This window comes from Leucopleurus acutus (assembly GCF_964270905.1).
Source record: "Leucopleurus acutus genome assembly, chromosome: 7".
Lineage (NCBI taxonomy): Eukaryota > Metazoa > Chordata > Mammalia > Artiodactyla > Delphinidae > Leucopleurus > Leucopleurus acutus.
The window spans coordinates 1,798,360-1,821,013 of NC_139150.1; the positions used below are offsets into that span (position 1 = coordinate 1,798,360).

Sequence of the window (22,654 nt, forward strand, 5' to 3'; positions counted from 1 at the left end):
ATGAGCAGTGTTCCCGTGCTTCCCTGTGGATAAGCCTGACACTTCCTGTTTTATGCTCCCCTCCCCCAACCACGGAGATAACCTCCCTCGAAAGGAGCTTGGTTAAATGTTAAGTGGCCTTATGCCGCCAGGTCCTTTATAAACTGAAAGGTGATTGTTACTATTCCTATTGGAAGCCCAGTCTTAAAAGTTCAGGTAATTATTGTATACTTTTTAGATGTTAACAATTAAATTCAGGTCCTGGAGATTTCTCCTGTCTTTTTCGTGAGTGTTTTCTTTCTATGTTTAACATTATTTATAATACTTGTTGTGATGTTTAAATCTGTTAATGTTATTACCTTTTTAAATATCACCTCTACCTTTATTTAAATTGTTTTTCAGTTGAAAATTGTATGTATGTGTACACACACACACACACACACACACACACACACGTATGTGCGCACACACACTTATGAAGCAGAATGTCTTTCTAATAAATTGCAGTTTTCTTTTTATCTGTTAGATATATGCTTGAAAGAGGTGGCGTCGATGGCGGACAGGCTGTATAACATTCGGCTTCTGAGAGAATTCTCAAATGAGCATCTGAACAAGTGCTTTTATCTCGCTCTAGAAGATATGCTGTACGCTCCCTTAGTGTTGAAGGTAATAATGACTTGTTAAAAACACATTTTTAAAGCCCTGCGTGAATAAGCTCCTCACTGTGTCCTTGATTTCTTGTTTTCCTTTTAGCCAAACGTTATGGTTTTCATTGCCGAGCTCTTCTGGTGGTTTGAGAATGTCAAACCAGACTTCGTTCAGCCCAGGGATGTTCAGGAACTGAAAGATGGTGAGTGACAAACTCTCCGTAAGTGACGGCTGTTTCCTCTAAGGGAGTCGAGGCGCAGCGCTCAGGAGGTGCGCTTAACTGGTTCCTGGTTTTTGTACGACAGTGGTGTTTAAGTGGTTTCTTTTGGGAGGACAGAGCGCTGTCACCGTCTGGGCCCCTGTCTGGTGCGCCGTGGTGGTCACGCACAGAGCTCCTCCAGACTGTGAGCTGGGGGTCGTCCTGGTCCGTCCTGGATCCTGGCGTCAGGGTCCAAGGGCGAGCAGGAGACGTCGGAGAGAAGGTTCCAGGTGATTCTGACGGACCTCGGGCAGGAAGTGCTCTAGTCCGTGATGCCAATCCTCACCCTCCACAGCTTTGACTTTTTTGCCCCTAAAACAAGGCAGAAAAAGATCTGTTTTACCGCAGAGTAAAACGATCTGCCAGCCTGGAGGATCTCCAAAACTTTAAGAAGATGATACGGGAGAATGTTTTCACGTCCTTGGGATTTCTTACAAGGAATATAAAAATCTTAGCCACAGAGGCAAAGATTGATAATTGGCCACATTAAAATGTAGACCTTTTTTTCATTAAAAGATGATGAAAAGAGTAAAAAAAAAAAAGGAAATCAAGTAGCTACCAGGGGTGGAAGATCCTCGTCGTATACCTACAGCAGATACACAGTGTCCAGAACATATCAAAAGAAGAAAAGAACAAACCGATAAAAAGAGCAGAAGACTTGAACAGGTGCTTCGTGAAAGCAGGACTCCGGGGGCCTAATAACGTTATGAAAGGATGCTCAGCCTTATCGGGGATTAAAACAGAAGTGACACACAGATACACCCCCGCCACGTCGGCAGAGCAGACGGCCAGGGCTCGGGGCAGTGGCCAAGGCGTGCTCCCCTGCCCCTGAGAACCGCGGCGGCTCCCCTAACGTAAGACCCCTGGGCAGTGAGCGGTCTGGCTCTGGAGTCTGGTTCCTGCTGCCGGGACTGTCCCTGGCACTGTCTTGGGCCAGCGTTCTGGGGAGCAGCCTCAGAGATGGGGTCCCTGTTCAGACGGAAGCTTCGGGCCGGGCCTGATCTCCTCACCTGACCCCACGGGGGCCTGAGCTGAAGTGACCGCTGAGGTGCTCAGTCACAGGCTGGGCTCAGAAGACCAGGTCTTTCTGCAGCTGAGGCAGCTGCCGCCTTGAGGGTTTGGCCGGCAAGGCGTCCTGGCGGCTGCACCCCCGGGGCCCCGGCGACGAGGCCGCTTGCTAGTTGTCCAGACGCAGCCTCCAGTCCCGGTGCTCGCTCTTCTACTCTGTGTTGGTCTTTTGACCTTAGTGCTTATTTTGGTATAATATCTGTCGTATTCATTACAGAATACACTTGTTGACCTTGAAACCATTTTATTTTTTTGGAGAAGTTTTGGTTTCAGGTAAAAAAAGTTGGGTCTTTCGTGCTTATAAAAACGGATTTATTTTTAGAGTCTTCTTGCTAGTGTTGTAAGTGTCAATACCTATTTGTATAAAATTGTTCCTGCAGCTAAATCAGTATCGCACCCGCGAAGCACTCGGCCTCCTGTTCCCATCTCCAACGCCACCAAGCGCAGCTTCCTGGGCAGCCCCGCGGCGGCGAGCCCAGCCGATCCGCAGCCCCCCACGCAGCTGCACCACCTGCACCTCGAAGAGCCTGAGCTCTTGTAAGTCTGTCTGTTCTCGGGACAGAGCTGCCACCCGGCCTCCCTCTTCCTGCTGGTTTACAGTTCCCGTGGGGATTACCTTTTCTCAGGGGTGATGGCAGGCCTGTGCGGAGTAGGTAGTGAGAGGGCCTCCTGTGGCCCCTGCTCCCCCGGAGGCAAGCAGGGTAGCCTTAATGCAAACTTGAATTTACTGTGAAAACTTGAAACCTGTTGTATTACAGGCCGTAACCAGAGGTCAGTACGTCCCCTAGCTGCAGTTTGGATGTTTATCCCAAGTTTGAAGTTCTTGGCACATTTTGGGTTCATTTTTATAATAATTAATTTTCCCAAGGAATCTGTGAACTTCTTACAGGTTGGTGTGAATTCATGATGGTCTCCGTAGCTTCTTACGCCTTTGTTTTTTTTACGCCTTTGATTTTGAACTTGAAGATCGGTGAGGTAGTGATTTTTCTCCCCATCCTTTCTCTGTTTAGGGGGAAAGGGGCCTCTGCCTTTAGCCCATCGCATCCGTTGTTGCCACTGAGACAGAAACAGCAAAAGACAGTGCAGGGAGAGGACCCCGCTGGTAAGGAGCGCCGTCTCCCCTTTGCCGGCTGTTTCCCATCCCTCTCGCTGGAGTTCCTTAATATCATGGCTCTCAAAATAAATCGAGTCACCATGGCGTAGTAATGTTAGTTGAGAAAACTGTGGCAGAGCTTGTTTTGATCTTTATTGACGTACCTTAGAATTCATAGTCATTACAGTGAAAATGTTACTGAGACATAATGAATCACACGGAGCACACAGAAAATTACTGTTGTCTTTTGCGCAAGAGCTTATACTTTGACATCGGCTGGTTATCTCAGTGGGCGTTGAGGTCATTTAATTGATATCGACGTGTAATTAACACTCTGATTATTTTCATGACCGTGATCACGGTTGAATTACACACTTGCCTGTTATCGAAACTACGAAAAATTTTTGTATTGTGGTTGCTTGCTTTCCTTAGCAGTTTTGGTGTACTGAGTTATGGTGCATTTCCTTGAGAAATGGTTATTATAGTGACAGAATTTCAAATGATATAAAATCAGTTACTTAATGCTGAACATAAACTGTTTCCTCCAACTGCAGACCAGCGACACCGATCTAATTCCTTAACCCGAGTCGACGGTCAGCCCCGAGGGGCATCAGTAGCGTGGACAGAAAAAAAAAACAGGTGACCCACCCGCGTTTCAAATACATTTCTACTTGACATGTTCGTTAGTCTGACAGAGCAGTGCCCCAGATGTGGTGCCAGGGCCCCTGGGGCCCACGGAGTCCCTTGGAGGTCAGAATTGTATCCGTAACAACGCTGGGGGATTGTCACTACTTTTCCCATTCTCAGGGCCTCGCCAGGTGTGGGATCACAGCAGGTTGAATCAGACCAGGCACGAGCATGCAGCCAGATGTCAGATCTGCAAGAATGTGAACGACCCCACTGTTCACACTCTGCCCTGGTCTGTTTTAGAAAATATGGCCACTGCTCATGTGATAGATTTCTCACGGGAATTCTTAATCATTTTAAAAGGATCTCAGCTTGAATTTCTGAAGTGACAAATACTGATGAATAAATAAAACCTCTTTGGGGTCTCCAGCATCTTTAAGGGGAGCTGGGCCAGCGTGTCTGAGGGTTGCTGGAGTGAAAGGCTCTCTGGTTCCCTTTTGCCCGGGAGAGGGTTTCTTTAAGTCTCCCGTGTGTAAGACTTGGATTCTCTCTTCTTAACTCACGTTCCCGTCACTCACGAGCTTGCGTAGCCTCTCGTGGGGACGTGGCGTGTGCAATGGCTTCTTTCCCCGTGTTGCAGGCCTGCGTCTCAGCCAGCGCCCTTTGCTCTCCATCACGCTGCGAGCTGCGACGTGGACCCAGGCTCTGGCGACAGCGTCAGCCTGGCCCGCTCCATCAGCAAGGACAGCTTGGCATCCAGTGTCATTCATCTGACCCCGCAGAACCAGCCCCAGCCCGCAGCCCTCAGGACCGATGGAAGAAGCCTCCTGAACAATGTCAGTATTGAGGACGAGGGTGAGGAGCTCCTGGCCATCGTTAGGACGGATGCGGCTCACCAGGGCGCCGAGCCCGGCCTGATGGCGGGTGCCAGGTCTCCCCAGAGGCTGGCGGATGCCTTAGAAAGTCAGCCCGACAGTTTCTTCCTGGAGCCACTGATGCCCGCCGTGCTCAGGCCAGCCAAGGAGAAGCAGGCGGTCACCAAGGAGGATGAGTGCGGAGAGGGGCGGCCGAGGGGCTTCACGTCCAGGAGGTCCGGCGAGGGCCACCAGCCTCCTGGGCGGAAGAAGGCGCCTGGCAGTCACGTCAGTCGAGACTTGAATAGGACTTTCACCCCCATCTCCTGTTCAGAGCTTCCCATGGGCTTCGGCCCTGCGCCCACTGAGGCGGGGCCGCAGGCAGTGGGGGACGCCCGTGGCGGGCCTCCAGCCGGCGGCGTTTCCAGCCTGCCGTCTTGGGGACTGCCAGCCGACGGCTTCTTCCTTCACCTGGGCAGAGCCGACGAGGACGTGGAGGGCAGGCTGTCCGCGAGCTGTGCGCAGAGCCCCTGCGCCCTTGGCCCGGAGGCCTGGGCCATCCTGAGGCAGGACTCCGACTCAGACATCACAGACCTGGAGGGGGCCGAGCAGGCCTTCGCCGGCGAGGACTGCCCCGTGCTGGGGGCCGGGTACGCTGGGGAGGAGGAATCGGCGAAGCTGCAGGAGGACCTGAAAGTGAAGGAGCACGAGGGCAAGGATGACGCCAGCGGCCGCTCCAGCCCGTGTCTGAGCCAGCTCAGCAGCGGCTCCGTGGCCGGCGGGAGCGTGAAGATGACCAGCTTTGCCGAGAAGAAGCTTCACAGGCTCAACAGCTGCGAGACCAAGTCGAGCACGAGCAGCTCCCAGAAGACCACGCCCGACGCCTCGGAGAGCTGCCCGGCCCCGCTGACCACGTGGAAGCAGAAGGGCGAGCAGAGCCCGAGCTGGCAGGGCGGGGACCAGGCCAACCTGCTGGCCTCCGAGCTGGTGCAGCTGCACATGCAGCTGGAGGAGAAGCGCCGGGCCATCGAGGCGCAGAAGAAGAAGGTGGAGGCGCTGTCGGCGCGGCAGCGCCTGAAGCTGGGCAAGGCAGCCTTTCTGCACGTGGTCAGGAGGGGCCGGGCCGACGCCGCCCCTCGGCCACTGAGAGCGGGGGCCTCGGCGGGAGGGCACTCTCAGCACAACGGGGATGACCTCGATGGCGTGTCCCGGGTGGGAGACCTGCTTGGCAAGGAGGAGGGCAGGGGAGACCTCCTGGGGCCCCCCGACCTGGACGGAGAGGACCTGGCTCTGGTCCAGCAGCATCAGCGCAAGGACCCCGCCGCCCTCCCCGAGCTGGAGCGGAGCAAGGCGCTGTCAGCGGTGCTCCTGGAGGCCGTCGAGGGCGTGGACGTGGGCGTGGACCTGGGCGAGTGCGACCTGTCCATTGAGAAGCTGAACGAGACCATCAGCACGCTGCAGCAGGCCATCCTCAGGGTCTCCCAGCAGCAGGAGCAGCTGCTGCTCGCGTCCCCCACGCTGCCCGCGCCGGGCCCCAGGAACAGCTCCCAGGACCCCAAGGTCAAGGGGGCCATACACTTTGGCGAGCCGCTCTCTCCGACGGCACTGGCCGGCCACCGCAAGGCCCCTCGGCTCGGTCCGGGTCGGAATTCCCGTTCGGGAAGACCGGCCGAGCTGAAGGTGCCGAAGGAGCGAGCTCAGGGTTCCTCCCGAAGCAAGGCCCTCACACCTGGTGTCGAGGCCGCCCCTCGCTTACGGTCCTTCTCCCCCCGGACGCCCTCTGACCCGGGCTGGGACGGGGTCGCCGACCCTGGGAGTGACCCCCACGAGGAGTGCTGCTTCGCCGGTTACAGGCTCCACGATGAGAACAACCAGCGGACATTTGTCTCGGCCTCCCCCAGGGATGCCAGCGTCACCTCGGAACAGATGGGCTTCAGGGAGGCTCTGGAAGACGGCGTGAGGGGGGCGGGGCTCGCCGCCCTCAGCGGGCCAGGAAAGGGGGGCGCGGCCCTGGACGGGCCCCCGAGGAGCAAGGCTAGCCTCATCGAGGTGGACCTCTCCGACCTGAAGGCCCCCGACGATGACGGGGGTACGGAAGGCCGCCACAGCTCCGCGGACCTCGCCAGCGAGGGCGACCAGAAGCCGGGGGTCGGCTTCTTCTTCAAGGTAAAGCGCTGGTGGCATCTGTGTCACGTGGCGGGCGGGCGGGCACGTCACCCTGGCCTAGTCGTGAGGGCATCACAGAGAACCTAACCTCTTCTGTGGAGGCTGAGGAGAGACGCATGCGGCTTCAGGGCCACGTAGTCTCCGCAAGGACCCAACTCGCCCTAAGCCGCTGGGAGCGCCTGCTTGCGGGAGCCTGGCCGTGCGCCAGCAGAGCTTGACCTTGGGCCCTGAAATGGGAGTTCTGACTTGTTCTCGTGTGTCACGAAATGTTTTTCTTTTGATGGTTTTCCAACCGTTTAAGAGTGAAAAAGCATTCTTAGCTCGCAGTCTCTGCGGAACAGGTCACGGGCTGCACTTGGCCTTTGGGCCAAGGTTTGCTTCACCCCGTTAGAGTCCCGGCGGGTGCAGAAACTTTAGGAAGCGTTTTTGTTTCTCTCAGTGCCTTTCTTGTAGCGTTTCCTTCAGGAGAGAGCGGTGAGTTGTGAGAGCCCCTTCCGTCTTGATAGTGTCTCCTTGCGTGCTGGCGCTTCGGAGGTGGCTGGCGCGCCACGGAGCTGTGGGGGCCGTCTCCTCAGGAGGCGCGTGCGGCCCTTGCCTGACGTTTGTGCTCTTAAATTGGAAGCAGACAAATGACCCGTCTGGGTTTTGGCTCCTGTTGTGGAGATACAAGTGCAGTTTTTAAGGCGAACGGAGTTCAGTGCCAGCAGACTAAATGCTTCTCCAAGGGCGCGGTTTGACTCCCGTTCGTATTTTAGCGTGTCTGTAGAGAGACGCTCGCTCACCCGTCAGTTACGAGGAGTAGGAAGCGTTTCATGTTCCTGGGGTGCGTGGAGGGCCGGCGGCGGCAGTGCTGGGGACCCTCAGGGGTCGTGCCCGGCCGCACTGTAGGTGGCGTCTGCCCTGCAGGACGAACAGAAGGCGGATGACGAGCTCGCCAGGAAGCGGGCGGCCTTCCTTCTGAAGCAGCAGCGCAAAGCCGAGGAGGCCCGCATGCGGAGGCAGCAGCTGGAGGTGGAGGTCGAGCTCAGGAGAGACGAGGCACGGTAGGTGGCCCGGGTGCCCGGCGGGCACCACACGCGGTCGGCGTGGCCGCCGTGTCTGTTGTCCCCTCCCGCGGCGCGGCGCTGGCGTGACCAGGGCGTCCTGGCTGCTCCTTCCCGCAGGCGTAAAGCGGAGGAAGATCGGATCCGCAAGGAGGAGGAGAAGGCGCGGCGGGAGCTCATCAAGCAGGAGTACCTGCGGCGGAAGCAGCAGCAGATTCTGGAGGAGCAGGGCCTGGGGAAACCCAAGTCCAGGCCCAGGAAGCCGCGGCCCAAGTCCGTGCATCGGGAGGAGCCCGGCAGCGATTCGGGACCCAAGAGCACCCCCCCACGTGAGCGCGCGGCGCGGGGCCCTCCCCCTTCGCGGCGCTGAGCCACTGTAGTTCTCCCGAAGCCGCGAGGCTGGGCTGCAGGGGGCTCTCCGTTTCACAGAAGGGAGGGTTGGGACTGAGCGCTGGGTCCTCAGGTGGTGGGAGCCGTGCACGCGGGGAGGGTCCCAGCCTGGGGCCCCGCGTCCCGCAGGCATCGGGCCCCCGGCTCTTTACCTGCTGCACAGGTCAGTGGCTGGAGGACAAACACGCGTGTCATGAAAGCTTGTCTTGTCTTGTCTCTGGCAGCGGATGACCTGAGCCGGGCCCAGTCGGGCTCCAGCCTGTCCTTGGCCTCCGCAGCGACCACAGAGCCCGAGAGCATGCATTCGGGGGGCACGCCTTCCCAGCGGTAAGGGGCCGGGGGCCGTGCAGCGGGACACCATGTGGGCAGTGGTTCTGTCGCTCTGATTTTGGTGCAATTTCAGACGTCCAGAGCCATGGCAGTAATGTCACAGGACCTAACTGCCCTTCACCGAGGTTCACCGATTAGCGAAACGTTTCGACATTTCTGTCCTCTGTCCCCTCGTCCTCCCGGCCCTGCGCGCGTTTTCGTTTTTATCGTTTACGAGTAAGTTGGTGGCATCCTCTTCATCCTTAAACGCTGTGGAGCGCACGTTCTCTGAACAAGGACGTGGGCTTGTGTCACCACAGTCATCAAACCAGCACTGCCGTTAGGTCCCCAGTCCACGCCTGCCGTGGCCGATTGGCAGAGTGTCCTTGAGAGCCCAGGCCCGTGCGGGACCACGGTCGCCCTGAGTCACTGTGTCCCTTCTGTCCAGGACAGGCCTTCGCCCTCCTGTGTCCCCCTGGGCCTTGACGCTTCTGCTGAGTACGGGCCGGTTATTTTGTTGCCCGTCCCCCAGTGGGTTTCCCAGGATTAGGTCCCGGCTGTGCATGTTTGGCGGGAACACCCCAGAGAGGAGGACGTGTCTTTCTCAGCGCAGCCAGTTGTGTGTGTCACTTTGACTTGGGTTAAGGTGCTGTTTTCCCACGGGTGCTGGAGAATTTCCCTTTGTGATTAAGGAGTAATTTGGGCGGAGGCCTGGGGACCCTGTCGCTGGCCCTGAACGTCTGCCCACGGGCCTCAGCAGCCACTTCCACGGGTGGGCTTGGCCTCCCGGTAGGCAGGGTCCCCTCCTGTCCTTCATCCTCTCCACACGTCTGGTGGCTTCTTGTCGCCGGGGCTTTGTGGAGGACACCTCCCGGGGATTCTGGTTGGAATTTTGTCCAGGCGGTCGGGTACCGGGGTTGGATTCAGACGGCGCCCGCACCTGCCTCTCGTGCATGAGCGTGTGTGTCCCGCTCAGCGGAGACGGCCCTGCAGGGACGCGGCTCAGGCCTGCCAGGGATTGGAGAGTCGTTTGAGACCTGCCGGGGTTTTGGACTCGGCCCTCTCTGCCCGTCCTTCCTTCCCGGGGTCCCGTCCCTTGTCTGGCAGCGGTGCAGACGGCCCAAACTGGGTCCTCTGGTTCCCACGCCAGCAGGGCTGAGCGTGAGGGCGAACCTTCCCTGATGAGGTCATTCTGGTGCCCGAGGCGGGCGGGGTCTTGGTGTCTTGCCCCGAGTCTGTCATCGTGTTCTCCAGGGAGCGCACCGGCTGCGCTCCCCACTGTTGCCGCCAGCCTCCTGCCGCGGCCGGTGGCCCTTCGTGTGCCGATGGTGCAGCCTGGCCCGTTTCGGGGCAGGATCCCGCCAGCCGGTGCCAGTTGCGGGCGAGAGGAGGCGTGCCCGCCGCCCTCCCAGCCCCGCCCCCGTCCTCTTCCCCAGCAGAGTCGAGTCACTGGAAGCCTTGCCCATCCTGAGCCGCAACCCCAGCCGGAGCACCGACAGAGACTGGGAGACGGCGTCCGCCGCGTCCTCCCTTGCCTCGGTGGCCGAGTACACAGGTGACGGCCTCGCTCTCTGCGGGGCAGGGGCACACGGGCGGGGCCTGGTGGGGGGCGGGGCCCGGGCGCAGTGGGCGACGTGCCCTTACGTCTGCACAGCCCACGGCTCACTGTGGCGTCCTGGGCACTTTGGAACCTTAGGCTTTTAAAAATTACTGTTTCTTGGTTTCTTTTTTTTTTTTAATCAAAGAAACCAAAATTGGAAAGGGAATAAATTATTACTTACTTTAGTCTTTTCCTTAGTTTATTTAAAATCTGTAACTTAGAATTCTGTCACAGATTCGAAGTGGCTCTTCCCATTTTCAAAACATTACGAACATCCCTCATTCAGCCTGCCTGCTGCTTGGTTCTACAGAATTGTCGCCTTTCTTGTGTGTGTGTGTGTGTGTGTGTGTGTGTGTGTGTGTGTGTGTGTGTGTGTGTGTGCTGTAAATATTAATTTTGCAAATCTTGGCCTGCTTTTCGTAGGTCCCAAGCTGTTTAAGGAGCCTAGCAGCAAATCCAACAAGCCGATTATTCACAACGCCATATCCCATTGCTGTCTGGCCGGAAAGGTGAATGAACCGCACAAAAATTCAATATTAGAGGCAAGTATCGAATTTCACCCCCAGCTTTTTATGTAGGATAAGGGTGTTTATAAATGAGGGCTCTTTCTAGAGGAGAGCACCCCGATCGTTGACACGTGAGGCTGCTGTCCTGCACGTGTGTGACTCGTGTGTGAGGACACGCGGGACACTCGTGTCCCAGGCCCTTGCGGTTGGGACGGCTCCGCGGAAGAGCGGGATTCAGACCAGCGAGACGGAGGGGGCTGCACTGGGGTCGGGGCTGGGGGTCCAGGGCAGGCCCTCTGGGGCGGGGCAGTGGCAGTGGGTGAGATTTCTTGAGTTAGTTTGGTGTTGAGAGCAGGGTGTCTGCGGGGGGGGGGGTCGGAGGTGGTGTCGGGTGGAGACAGGAGGGACCCCAGCTCTGAGCTGGGGCCGCTGGAGAAGTGGGAGTTCGGGGCAAAATGCTGGTCGTTTCTGTCCCGTTGGGTTGACTTGTTTGCTCCCCGGGGGCGGCAGCCCTCGGTCACTAACGGTGAGTGGTGGTGGCCTCAGCAGGTAGAAGATGTGGAAGGAGGGTCCAGGTCAGGACTGCGTGCCGTGACCTGACTGACGCTCCGGCTAGGGGCAGCCGTGCGGGGCGGGGGGCTCCTCTCCAGTCACGTGTCACCGAGCTGCTCCAGCCTCTGGGCTGGTCCAGGAGCAGACAGACGCGAAGGCCTGGCTGTGGAGCTGACGGTCCCAGGCACGAGGCGGCCCCGCGACAGAGCAGTCGCACGAGAAACTCTGGAGGCCGGCGGGTCTGCCCGTCTGTGCTGTCACAGCGTGAGAACAGCCACAGACTGACCAGAGGGCGGCTCGGTTCCCCAAAACCTGTTTACAAAAGTGGGTGGTGCTGATTCTGGCCGCGGTCTGGAAAGAGTGAAAGGGGAGCAGGACGCGGGCCCGAGGGTGGCTGCAGTGGTCAGTAGGCTGGTCGGTCAGTGGGTCTTACTCGAAAGTGTCATTTGAGCAGAGGCCTGGAGCGGGGAGGGTGCCCCGCAGATCTAGGGAGTCGCACGGGCTCCAGGTGGGACTGATCCCCTGGTTGGGGCTGGAGCGGGGAGCTGGGGGTCAGAGGTCACGAGGCAGCTCTAGTCGGGCCTCTGTGGGCCGAAGGGGACCTGGCTTTGCCTTGGGTGAGGGGCTGAATGCAGCTGTGGGCAGAGGACGGCCTCCTGAGCGGCTGCCGGCAGGGACGGGCGCGAGAGGGTGGAGGCGGGGCCCGGGGGCCTGGATGTGTCTTTGCGTCTCTAGTTCTGTTCACGTTTGAACGGTTTTTATGTCGTTGAAATCAGTATTATACTTGCAGCTTTAAATTTTGCTTTTTCTTCTTAATTTTATAAATGTATTTGTTTATTTTAAAAAACAACAAGCCTGTTAGATTCTGAAAAGAATAGTATCTATTTGTGAAAAATTAGTTTTCTAAAACAAAAACAGTGAGAAGAGTGGCATTGTTTTACATCGTTCGAATCTCTGTAGCTCCTGGCTACGTAGAAGACAGCTGGGTGCGACCCGCTTCCGAGTCTATCTGTTACAGACCACGTGTCCGTGGCCGCTGGACAATGGCATTGTACCCTGAGGGGCGGGTGAAGAGGCAGATAACGTAGTAAGCAGAGACCCGGAGAGGGTGTCAGGAACCCTGGCCCACGCTCAGAGAGCTGCAGGGGCAGAAAACGAAACTAGACATTTTCGAGCACGAGGAGAATCTGTTTTCAAATGTTTTTGTGTTAGGGATTCCTTAGAGCCGCTGCAACAGGCACTGCCGGTCGTGCCTGCCTCAGGTTCTTTGGCGGCAGCGTTACCGAGAGCTCGCTCACGCAGCGTGAGGCCCCCCCTCAGCGCTAGTTCAGGGCCGCTCAGTCTGTCCCCAGGGGGCGGCCGTCGCCAGTTAATCCCAGAAGCTGCCCCCGCAGAAGGGTCCTGTGCCGAGGCCGCTCCCCGCGCTCGCCCCCGGCGCCCGGCCCCACAGGCCCGCGGCCCGCTGTGTGTTCGCCTCTTCTGGACGCGTCCCGTGAAGGGACTCGCGCCTGGGGTGGGCTCCCGGGGCGGCTTCTTCCGCTCGGCGCGGTGTTGCCGAGGCTCCTCCGCGTCGCGGCGGGTGCGGCGGCGGGTGCGGCGGCGGGTGCGGCGGCGAGTGCGTTGGCGGGTGCGGTGGCGCGTCGTCCCTTTTTGTGACTGGGCAGCTTCCCGTTGTGCGTCTGGACCATTTTGTTCATCCTTTCACCTGCTGATGGGCGTTGGATTGTTTCTACGTTGGGCCGTTACGAGTAACGCGGCTGCAAGCGTTTGTGCGCAGGTTTTGCGTGCGTGCGTGTTTCAGCTTCTCTCGGGCGTCTAACTGAGAGAAGAGTTGCTGGGTCGCGTGGTAACTCTGTGACATTTTGAACCACTGGCCGACTGACTGGCCGACACAGAGGCTGTGTCGCCTCCCCTCCACCAGCGGAAAACGAGCGCTTGCTTCTGCGCACCAGCACCTGCGCTGACTCTAGCTTAGTGGGCGTGAGGTGCTACCCCCTTGTGGCTTTTTTTTTTTTAAATATTTATGTGTTTAGTTGTGCTGGGTCTTAGTTGCGGCATGTGGACTCTTAGGTGCTGCATGCATGTGGGATCTAGTGCCCTCCCTGACCAGGGATCGAACCCAGGCCCCTTGCATTGGGAGTGCAGAGTCTTAGCCACTGCGCCACCAGGGAAGTACCCCCCATTGTGGTTTGTTTTATTTTTAAATGAAACTTTGTCTTTTTTAAAAATTTATTTTATTTACTTATTTTTGGCTGCGTTGCGTCTTCGTTGCTGCACGCGGGCTTTCTCTAGTTGCGGCGAGCGGGGGCTCCTCTTCGTTGTGGTGCGCGGGCTTCTCGTTGCGGTGGCTTCTCTTCGTTGCGGAGCGCGGACTCTAGGCGCGTGGGCTTCAGCAGTTGTGGCTCGCGGGCTCTAGAGTGCAGGCTCAGTAGTTGTGGCGCACGGGCTTGGTCGCTCCAAGGCATGTGGGATCTTCCCGGACCAGGGCTGAAACCCGTGTCCCCTGCATTGGCAGGCGGATTCTTAACCACTGCGCCACCAGGGAAGCCCCCCCACTGTGGTTTTGATTGGCATTTCCCTGATGGCTAATGATGTCCAGCGTCTTTTCATGTGATTTTTCACTTAATGTTAAAAGCATGTTTTTCCTTGGACACCTGGACTGAAGTAAAATCTCAGTGGTAGTTGGTGCTCCACTGAACGGACAGCCCATAGCTTTGTGTCCTAGAAAGCTTGCCCCGGGGTGGGCGGTTAGCTGGCCGCGGGCCTCCTGGTCAGGACGGTGGATGCTGCGGTGTGACTGCGGGAGGGACTCACGTGCCCTGTCTCTTCTGCTTCACTCCCTCCACACAGGAGCTGGAGAAGTGTGACGCGAATCACTACATCATACTGTTTCGTGATGCTGGCTGCCAGTTCAGGGCACTTTATTGCTACTATCCTGACACTGAGGAAATCTACAAACTGACTGGCACGGGGCCAAAGAGCATCACCAAGAAGATGATCGACAAACTGTATAAATACAGCTCAGACCGGAAACAGTTTAACCTGATCCCGGCCAAAACCATGTCCGTCAGCGTGGACGCGCTCACCATTCATAACCACTTGTGGCAGCCCAAGCGGCCCTCGGCGCCAAAGAAGACGCAGACTCGTAAATGACCCTGGTGCGGCAGGAGTCTGAGGACGCGCCGGCCAGGTCGATATTTATTATTTTCATCCTTTTGGGTACGAAGTGTGCAGAATCACAGACCTTTTTCAAAGAGGCTTCTAGACAACACGAGAAAACCCTACCTTAGGTCCCAGCACACAGGACGGCAGGTGGAGCTGGAGTGAGGACTCAGCTCCGTTTCCAGCGGCTCGCGGCCACCGTGGTCACTGCTACGCGGAGGCTCCCAGACGAGGGGCGCGTGCCCAGGAGCTCGAGGCAGCGGATTCCTTTTACTTGAAGTTCTCCTTCGGTATAAATTGAAAGTGATTTCCTTTGCTTTCTTGCCTCTCACCTCACCCCCTTTTGCACATGACCTGACAGCCGTCTTGCTGGCCCGCTGTAACCTCGCGAGATGATAGGACTGAGACTCGATCTTGGGTCAGGGTTTTTGAATGTCTGTAGGGAAGGAGCTCGTGTTGGGGAAGTCGTTTTCATTTGAGAAACTGTGTATTTATTGATTGTGTCTACTGCCAACGTTTATATCCAATTCTAAGATTTCTGAAGAAAATTCTTGTTCCTTGCTGCTCAGAAAAAGTTTACTGAAAACACCAGTTCACTAAAAGCACTGAGATCTGCAAAGTCTGTCTTCTGCTAAAATAACGTTTACAAGTACGGAGGGGTTCTCGCCGACACGCGATCACGAGGATGGTGAATGGTACTCTCGCTGGTGCCTGCCTAGTTGAAAGTAGGAAAAGCTGAGCCGATTACAGCCCGCGTTCATTACGTTTGGGATGGTGTGCTCCCGATTTGTTCACTTTAATAAAGACAGATTTTGGTAAAGTAGAATCTTTTTCACTCTGAGCATGTTTCTCTTAAAAGGCGATGCACTTACGCGGACGGTTCTTTTAGTGTTTTTATCACGTCGTCACTCACCCGTCCTGATTCTCGCTTCTGGAGGAGCAGGAAGCGTGCGGTTCTCGGGTTAGATAGAGCATCTCGTTGTGTCGCCTGCTTAAAGACAATTAAAGGGGTTACCTGCGGCCGTCTCGGAGCTCCGAGTCAGCGGAATGCTCTGGGTTCTCTCCACGGCGGCCCTGACAGTCACTAGGGCTCCCCCGGACCAGACGTTCCTGCCCGGCCTCCGCACGGCACCGGAAGTCTGCCGACACCTGTGCAACTGACCAGCTGACCCGACTGCCGGAAGATTCTGGAGTCCCATATGTTAGTTTTGCACATATTTTCTTGGGAGTGTTGCTTGAATCTATCTCAAACTGCAGAAAGGAACTGAAGATCAGTGCAGAGAGACAGTTAAGACAAAGTATACTGGTAATTTTAGACGAAAAGGTGAGCGGACTGTGTCCATGAGGGTGGAGGGGACGTGGTACAGAAACGGCAGGGCCTTGCCCGCTCCCGGTCGGGTTTGTATATATCGGTAGCCAGCAGCTCTGTCTGTAAATAGGTAACGAAGCTGTGCGGTTTCTCCAGTGCTGAGTATTAAACGGTCCTGAGTGAACTTTCCTGTTGCCATGCCGTTCACACGTGTGCTTTATTTCTCACTGTGTGTTGTATATTATATTATCATATTTATTTTAAGAAAGCACTCAGATGTAATAAAGTAATTACCCAGCTTGCTTTCTACGGTCACGTTTGCGTGAGGGCGTCGTGACTTCTTTCTTGGTCAGTGTCCCCGGCTCCTTGCTGTAGAGAAATTTCCTGCGGTTTCTAGTTGACTAACGTCCCTTTTATTAGAGAATCACATCCTTCTAGAGAAGGGACGCTTTCCAACTTCTTCCTTTATGCGGACAAGACGTGTGACAACTTCTCTGTCATTTTATAACAGTCCTGTTGAAGTCAGCGGAATTTGATTGTTTTCAGTGAAGATTTAGAGGCGCTCCCGGCCCAGTGCTGGAAATCTCGTTCCTACCAAAGTTCCGGGTGAACTCTGGGTTTTCTGATACAGTCAGTCAACCTGTGGGGCGTTGCGAAGGTTGTTTGCATGTGGTGCTCTGTGCCCTTCGTTAAGCCAGGGAGGGGACCAGTGCTCGGGACGTGGGGACGGACGCTCCCCGCGGGCCCCCTGTGCGGCGCAGGAAGTTTCAGACGCAGGATTCCCTTCCGTGGTGGAGATTTTCCGTCCTCTCTGGCTTTGGTGGTGGTGAAGTCGTTCATTGCCTCGTAGGCTCCCTGTTGTTCTTACGGTGGAGGGCTGTACGTCTTTCCTTGCTTCTCGGCGTTCTGACCAGCCGCCTGTCTACCCATTTAGAATTTAACTTGGTGAAGAAAGTGTTGCGTGCATGGCTGAGCGCATGGCGAGGTTCACGTATGAGTCCTTGCTGGTGAGCTGGGATCCCAGGAGCCCCAATAAAACTGCGGTGAGGGAGCCCCATAGTTTACAAATCTATGTGCAGATGTATTAACTTATCCCCACACACGTGTGCGTGAGTGTGCGTACGTGGCGGGGGGGGGGTGTGTGTGTGGACGCTCGCACACGCCAGAGGCGGACGGACTGTCTTTCCCATGTGTCCTTTGACGTTGCACGTCAGTGCAGGGCAGTGTCTGATCAGGCTGTTTGGACCCAAACTGTGTTCTTCGCTCTGGCAAATGGCAAAATGGAATAATTCCGAAGTTATGTCTCGGTTATACTTCGCGCGTGTGTGTTCTCTCCTTTTGCTTATTGTTTATTTTTGGCTGCACTGCACTGCTTGTGGGGTCTTAGTTCCCCGACCAGAGATCGAGCACGCGCCCCCTGCAGTGGAGGCGTGGAATCCTAACCACTGGACTGCCAGGGAAGCCCCTAGGGTATACTTTTATTTTTTTGAAACTGTAGTTCTTACTTGGGGAGGGAAGTACCTGAAATGAAATTTCCTGTTAAGATGAACTTGGACAGCCTTTCCTGATTGATGCTGACCTACTCTGTAAAGCGCGGTTTGGCCTTTGAGAAGCGGGAGCGAGCGGCTTCAGGCAGCCCCCTCCCAGTTTGTGGCCCTCGTTTCTGGTGGGGGCTCTGCGTGCGGGGAGGATGGGCTGCGCTTCTGCGTCAAGGTCACGGCCAAGTCCGCCAGCGTTGGCGGGGAGCAGAACGTGTCCGGTGGCATCCCGCCTGGCCGTCTCTGGCAGGGGTTGGGGGCGCCTTGCCACGGTCTGGAGCCTTCTCCGGGCTGTCCCTGACTGCATCTCCATGTGAAGGCCCGAGCTGTGGGGACCGTTCGAGATCTCGGGGGCAGAACTTGCCCTGGGAAGAAGCGGGGCCCCTCTGTCTCCCTACCCTTCCCTGTGCTCATCTAGGAGGGGGTGATCTCCACTCCTTGCGTTGTTCTCTGTTCTTTAGAAAGAGCGAGTTACCGTATCCACGTGATTTCCTAAATAGCAAGGAAAAGCCACTTACAGTGGGAATTAATAATTGAACAAAGAGTAGTAAAAATTATAGCCTGAGCTCCACGTCGTCAAGCCCGGATGTAATCTGTGAAGGATTTGTTTCACGGGAACCCTTTCTTGGCAATGAGAATTTGGGGTCGCCGCCGGTGCAAAGAAATAGCAACAGCGTAAAAACCGACTTTCCCATAAAAGTGAAGTCTAGGCTGGTGCTATTACGAAGGTCAGAAGCTAGCAACCTTGGCCTTGGAGTCATGTCTCTGGGCCTGTGTTTCCACTGGGTGACTGATTGGAACTGGGAACTCCTGAGGTACCATTACTCTGGGCCTCGGCTGCGCACACGCTCCACGTTTGCAGTTTGAAATGCTGTAATGATGTGATGGGTTAAATTGACAAGCCTGCAGCTCCAAGGACCAGGCATTGAGACGGGGGCTCGGATGGCCTTGGACCATGCGTGCTCTCTGCTCATCCAGGTCAGGATCCTGTGATGGGAGTTTCTGAGCCTACAGAAGGCGTCAACAGCACCGCCAGGCAGAGGCTGAAGCCTCAGGACTTGAATTTAAAGTGTGTGTTTGGTTTTTTTTTTTAAAGCAGTTATTTTCAGTTGAACTGATAAACCTCTCTAGTCTCCATTTGTGCAAGAAACAATTTGGTTTTTTGCCCTTTTAATTCTAGGTGGTGAGTTTTTTGTTGTTTTCATCACAATACAACCCTTGTTCTTTTTTTTTCAATTGAAGTAGAACGTACCTACAGAAAAGCAAACAGATCCCAAGTACAGAGCTTGATAAAATTTGACAAAGTGTTCTCATTTTTTAAATGAGTGGTTCTCAGTATTTGTCACCAAAGTTCTCCCTAGAGTTTTTTGCTTCTGAAGTATATTTATTAATGGTTACTCTGTGCGGTTTCCGTAGTAGGCACGAAACTGCCAGTAGGAGTTGATCAGCTGCAGAAGCATCGTTGCAAAAGCCAGTGTGTGCGGGGCGGAAAACGCGCTGTTATCTTTGTGTGTATTTCTTCACATCAGCCTCCTGTTCAGCTCGCGAGCGCCCTGCGTTCTGTGGGTGCGAAGATTCCTCACCCAAGGACTGCTTGCTGCGCCAGAGGGGCAGCCCTCCCGGGCGGGATCCACGGGGCTCAGGCATCAGGTGTCACCTGCTTAGGACGACGTGGCTGCTTTGGGAGGGTCAGGGGGGAGATGACCGGCCAGGTGAGGGCACGTGGGGCGGGCACGGGGCTTCTTGGGGGCAGCGGGGGCGTCTCCCTTTATTTGTTCTCGGCCCTCGGGCCATGTTGCCGGCACCAGCTGGACATTTGGTGAAAGTTGGTTAAACTTGCTGCCAGGTTGGGGCTGGGGGACGCCAAGCCCTTGCTCTTGCACCTGGATGTGGAATGATCTCGCGGGACGTTTGCGTCACAAATCCCGGGGACCCATGGGGTGTAGGGTGGGGCCCAGGGCCCAGTGACGCGGGGATGTGGAGGCCACTGCCCGGTCACACGTGGACTGGGGAACGGGGCGGGGCCCATCTCACCTGGAGCCCTGCTCACCGTCCGGTGCCAGGTGTGGTCCCATGGGAAGGGCAGGAGTGGGCGGCCACCCTGAAGTCGGGCAGGACCATGTTAGAGACAGACCTACGGGTGATCTGGGTGCCGGGACCGGGGCGTCTGGTCTGGCTTTCTGAGCACCCAGGCCCTCACGTAAACACTGGCGCTGCAGACCTCGTTCTAGAAGCCCCGGGGAGGCGGTACCTCAGCTGCGTAGAACTAGGTACAAGGGGAAGGCCTCGCCCTGGAACTTGGGGCGGGGGAAGGGGGGTTTCACGCAGGGTGGGCAGCCCTCAGTGAGGGCAGGCCCCCCCCACCCCCGCCGCCCCTGCCAGGCCTCCCGCTGCCCGGAACCCACTCTGCCCAAAGGCGCCGCCCTTGAGGAAACACCGGCTAGTTCTCCTTACTTGGAGACGCTTTCCTTGGGCTAGAAATGGATCAAATGAACAAAAAAAGCCCCGCTTTCCGGACAATTCTGTTTCATGTTACTTTTGTTTGTTTATAAAATAATGTGCTCCTTGAAAGCATCAAATGCGGTAAACAGTTGAGAATCACACCGGGGGAAGCTGCAGGCTGCCCACCTCCGGTGCCAGTGCCCGGGGGGTCGCCGCTGTCCACGCTTCCAGACCCTCCCGGGCATCCGCAGACTCGGACGTCACACACACGCGGGGCGGGTGGCGTCAGCAAGCGGCCCCTGGGTGCCCTGTCCTTGTGGAGCCTCTGAGACGGGCGACTGGAAGGACCCGTGTTTGCTGGTCTAAGACGTCCTTACTCTTAAGATGTACCACTATTTTGTACCACCAAGGAGGGGAAGTGCTGCCACGCAGACTATGCCGCGTCCTTGACCAGGAGACGCCCTCAGAGATGCTCAGGTGTGTCTGGGGGCGGGGCAGAGGGCACGTCTCAGGCGCGAGGAGGCTCAGGTAGGGGTGCTGTGCACGGACACACAGTAGAGTGACGCATAGGTTTCTCTGCATCAAAGCCTGGCCAGAGACACAGGGACCGGAAATCATGGCCCAGTTCCTGCTGGTGAATATAAAACACTAAGATGAACCCAGACTCAGACATTATGCTCAGCAGTGTTTAAATGGGAATAAAGGTTCAACGTGAGAAAGTGTAATTTACGTTGGGTGTAAGAGGGAAACCACACGTAAAAAGAAGTTGATGACGTTCAATATGTATCATTCACGATGAGAAACGTTGCCGTTAGAAGTCTCGTAATTTGATGATACCCGCCAGAGACCTCCAGCGAGCCCCACACTTAACTGGGGACACTTTCAGTGTTTCACTGTTAAGTCAGGGTGGGGGCCAGTTTGCCTGTGGTCACAGTGAGTAGCCAGGGCTTTCCTGGACGTCTGAGCCGTTGTAGTAAGACAGGGAAACAGGAGGTTTAAAGGTAGGAAAAGAAAAGCCCAAACCATCTTTATTGGCAGAGATATGAAAGTCCTCCTAGAAAAGCACAGGAACAGGTGGTGAGTGTTAGAAGTGCAGCGACCAGCATGCAAACTGAAGCGTTTCCAGACCCGCTCGTGACCAGCACGTGCATCGAGCAGGGCGGTCACGGGAAGTGAAGCCCACTGCTGACCCCCCGAACAGCCGGTTACGGTCACTTAGGGCGTTCCGGAGGTGTGACTAAGCCCGAGGTTCAAAGTCACCAGGTGCCGACCCCTCGCACCGGGTCTGCAGGTGGGCCGCCACCCCCCACAAAATCCCCAGAGGACTCTCCATGGGGTGCCGTCTGCTGATTCAGGGTTTGGCTCTGGGGACCCAGGACAAGGAGCCCTGACTCGGGTGCCTGCCGTCTCCCTGTCGTCTGGGCTTGGGAGGGGCTGGGCCCCAGCAGGTGAGCAGGGCCACGTGCCTCCACGTGGACTGCAGCTCCCTCCGCCCACGCGGGGTGCAGTCCCACTGGGGGTGGCGTGGCGGGGAGTCCGTCCTGCGGGACTGAGCCCACGAGCCCTGGGGTCTCAGAGCAGGTCTGGGGGTGCGGGGGCTCTGCTCGGGCCGGCACGGCGGGTGCACGGCGGGCTCACACGGAATCCCACGGCTGTCCTGCTGGTGTCACTGGGCGCCCCCTGGCGTGAGGGTGAGGCATTTTTTCAGTGTCTACGGAGCAAATTCACGCTTCCCTTTCTGGGAGATTCCTGGTCATTTGCCCACTTTCAATTGGGCCTCTCTAACTGGGTGGTTCTTTTTCTTACGGGTTCATAGAAGATTTTAAAATAATCTAGACAGGATTCTTTCATTATGGGAGCAGCATATATACCAAAGCGTGGCCTTTTTTTTTTTTTTTTTTTACTGTTGGTGTTTGGAATATAACCCCTTCTCTTAGTGTTATTTATTTATCTATTTATTTTTGGCTGCGTTGGGTCTTCGTTGCCGCGCGCGGGCTCTCTCTAGTTGCGGCGAGCGGGGGCTACTCTTCGTTGCGGTGCACGGGGTTCTCATTGCGGTGGCTTCTCGTTGCGGAGCGCGGGCTGTAGGTGCGCGGGCTTCAGCAGTAGCAGTGCGTGGGCTCAGTAGTTGTGGCTCGCGTGTTCCCTGCATTGGCAGGCGGCCTCTCAACCACCACGCCACCAGGGAGGCCCCCCTTTTAGTGTTTTTAATTGGCGTTTCCCTGGTTACAGATGCGTAGAGCATATTTCCATCTCTTTGTTGGTCTTTTTGATTTTCTTCTTTTGTGAAATGTCTCTTCAAGTTGTTTGCCTACCTTCCTGCTGGGTCATCTGTCTTTTTATAATAATATACAGAAGGTAAGTTTTTAAAACATATTTATGTTATCTTCTGTATCTTATCTTACCCGTTCAGCACTTCTTCACGTTCTTTTTGGTGTTGTGATAAGCAGTGTTTCTAAAGCCTTATTTGGTTCCCCGTCCAGCCTCAGTGAGGACCCAGGCTCAGCGCCAGCTCTTGGGGGAGGCCCTGGGGGAGGAGTTCCCCTGGGAAGACCCCCAAACCCCCCTGTGCAGCAGGGCAGCCGGGACCCAGCCACAGGGATTGCCTCAGAGCCAAGGTGGGCACTGAGCTCCCCATGGGCCCCCTCCATCCGGACTCTTGGAGCTGCTGGCCTGAAGGGCCGGCCCCGAGATGGGCAGGACGACGGGCTGCGGCAGACGCCCAGCGAGTGTGGAGCCGCTGCCGTCCTGGGGGCTGTGGCCCGGGTCCCTGGGACAGTGCGGGGCAGCAGGAAGGCGGCCTGGGCGAGCCGTCCTCCCCAGCATGACCCAGAGGGACCCTGGAGATGTGGTGCTTGGCTTTGAGGACCCCTGCCTCGGGGCCAGGTTCCCTGAACACCTTCCAGGACCCTCCCCCCTGACCAGGAGCCGCTCTGAGGTGACAGGGGTCCCCGCCAGAGAAGGGATCGGCAGGGTCCGGGTGGCCTCCCTGCAGGTGACCAGGGCCAGAATGGGGGTCCACTGTGAACCCACGTGGTTAACCTGGGCCTCAGTCACTTGGAACTTGGGGGAGGCTGGTGTGGAATAGTCCTGGGTAGAGGTGCTTTTT

General features: G+C 56.4%; 1 protein-coding gene across 4 annotated transcripts in view; it reads left to right on the forward strand.

The window, feature by feature from the left end:
- CAMSAP1 (calmodulin regulated spectrin associated protein 1) overlaps positions 1 to 15,035 on the forward strand; it is a gene marked incomplete at its 5' end in the record, with an annotated part of 54,481 nt that extends 39,446 nt beyond the window's left edge. For all 4 annotated transcript variants that reach the window (XM_082843323.1, XM_082843325.1, XM_082843326.1 and 1 more), the window contains 12 exons: positions 506 to 645; positions 733 to 829; positions 2,335 to 2,491; positions 2,965 to 3,056; positions 3,602 to 3,686; positions 4,315 to 6,694; positions 7,601 to 7,737; positions 7,858 to 8,066; positions 8,352 to 8,454; positions 9,876 to 9,991; positions 10,460 to 10,578; positions 13,945 to 15,035. In XM_082843323.1, the coding sequence (XP_082699449.1) occupies positions 506 to 645; positions 733 to 829; positions 2,335 to 2,491; positions 2,965 to 3,056; positions 3,602 to 3,686; positions 4,315 to 6,694; positions 7,601 to 7,737; positions 7,858 to 8,066; positions 8,352 to 8,454; positions 9,876 to 9,991; positions 10,460 to 10,578; positions 13,945 to 14,247 (3,938 nt within the window). In that variant the 3' untranslated portion in view covers positions 14,248 to 15,035. The remainder of the gene's footprint in view (positions 1 to 505; positions 646 to 732; positions 830 to 2,334; positions 2,492 to 2,964; positions 3,057 to 3,601; positions 3,687 to 4,314; positions 6,695 to 7,600; positions 7,738 to 7,857; positions 8,067 to 8,351; positions 8,455 to 9,875; positions 9,992 to 10,459; positions 10,579 to 13,944) is intronic.
- Positions 15,036 to 22,654: the final 7,619 nt, after the last annotated feature.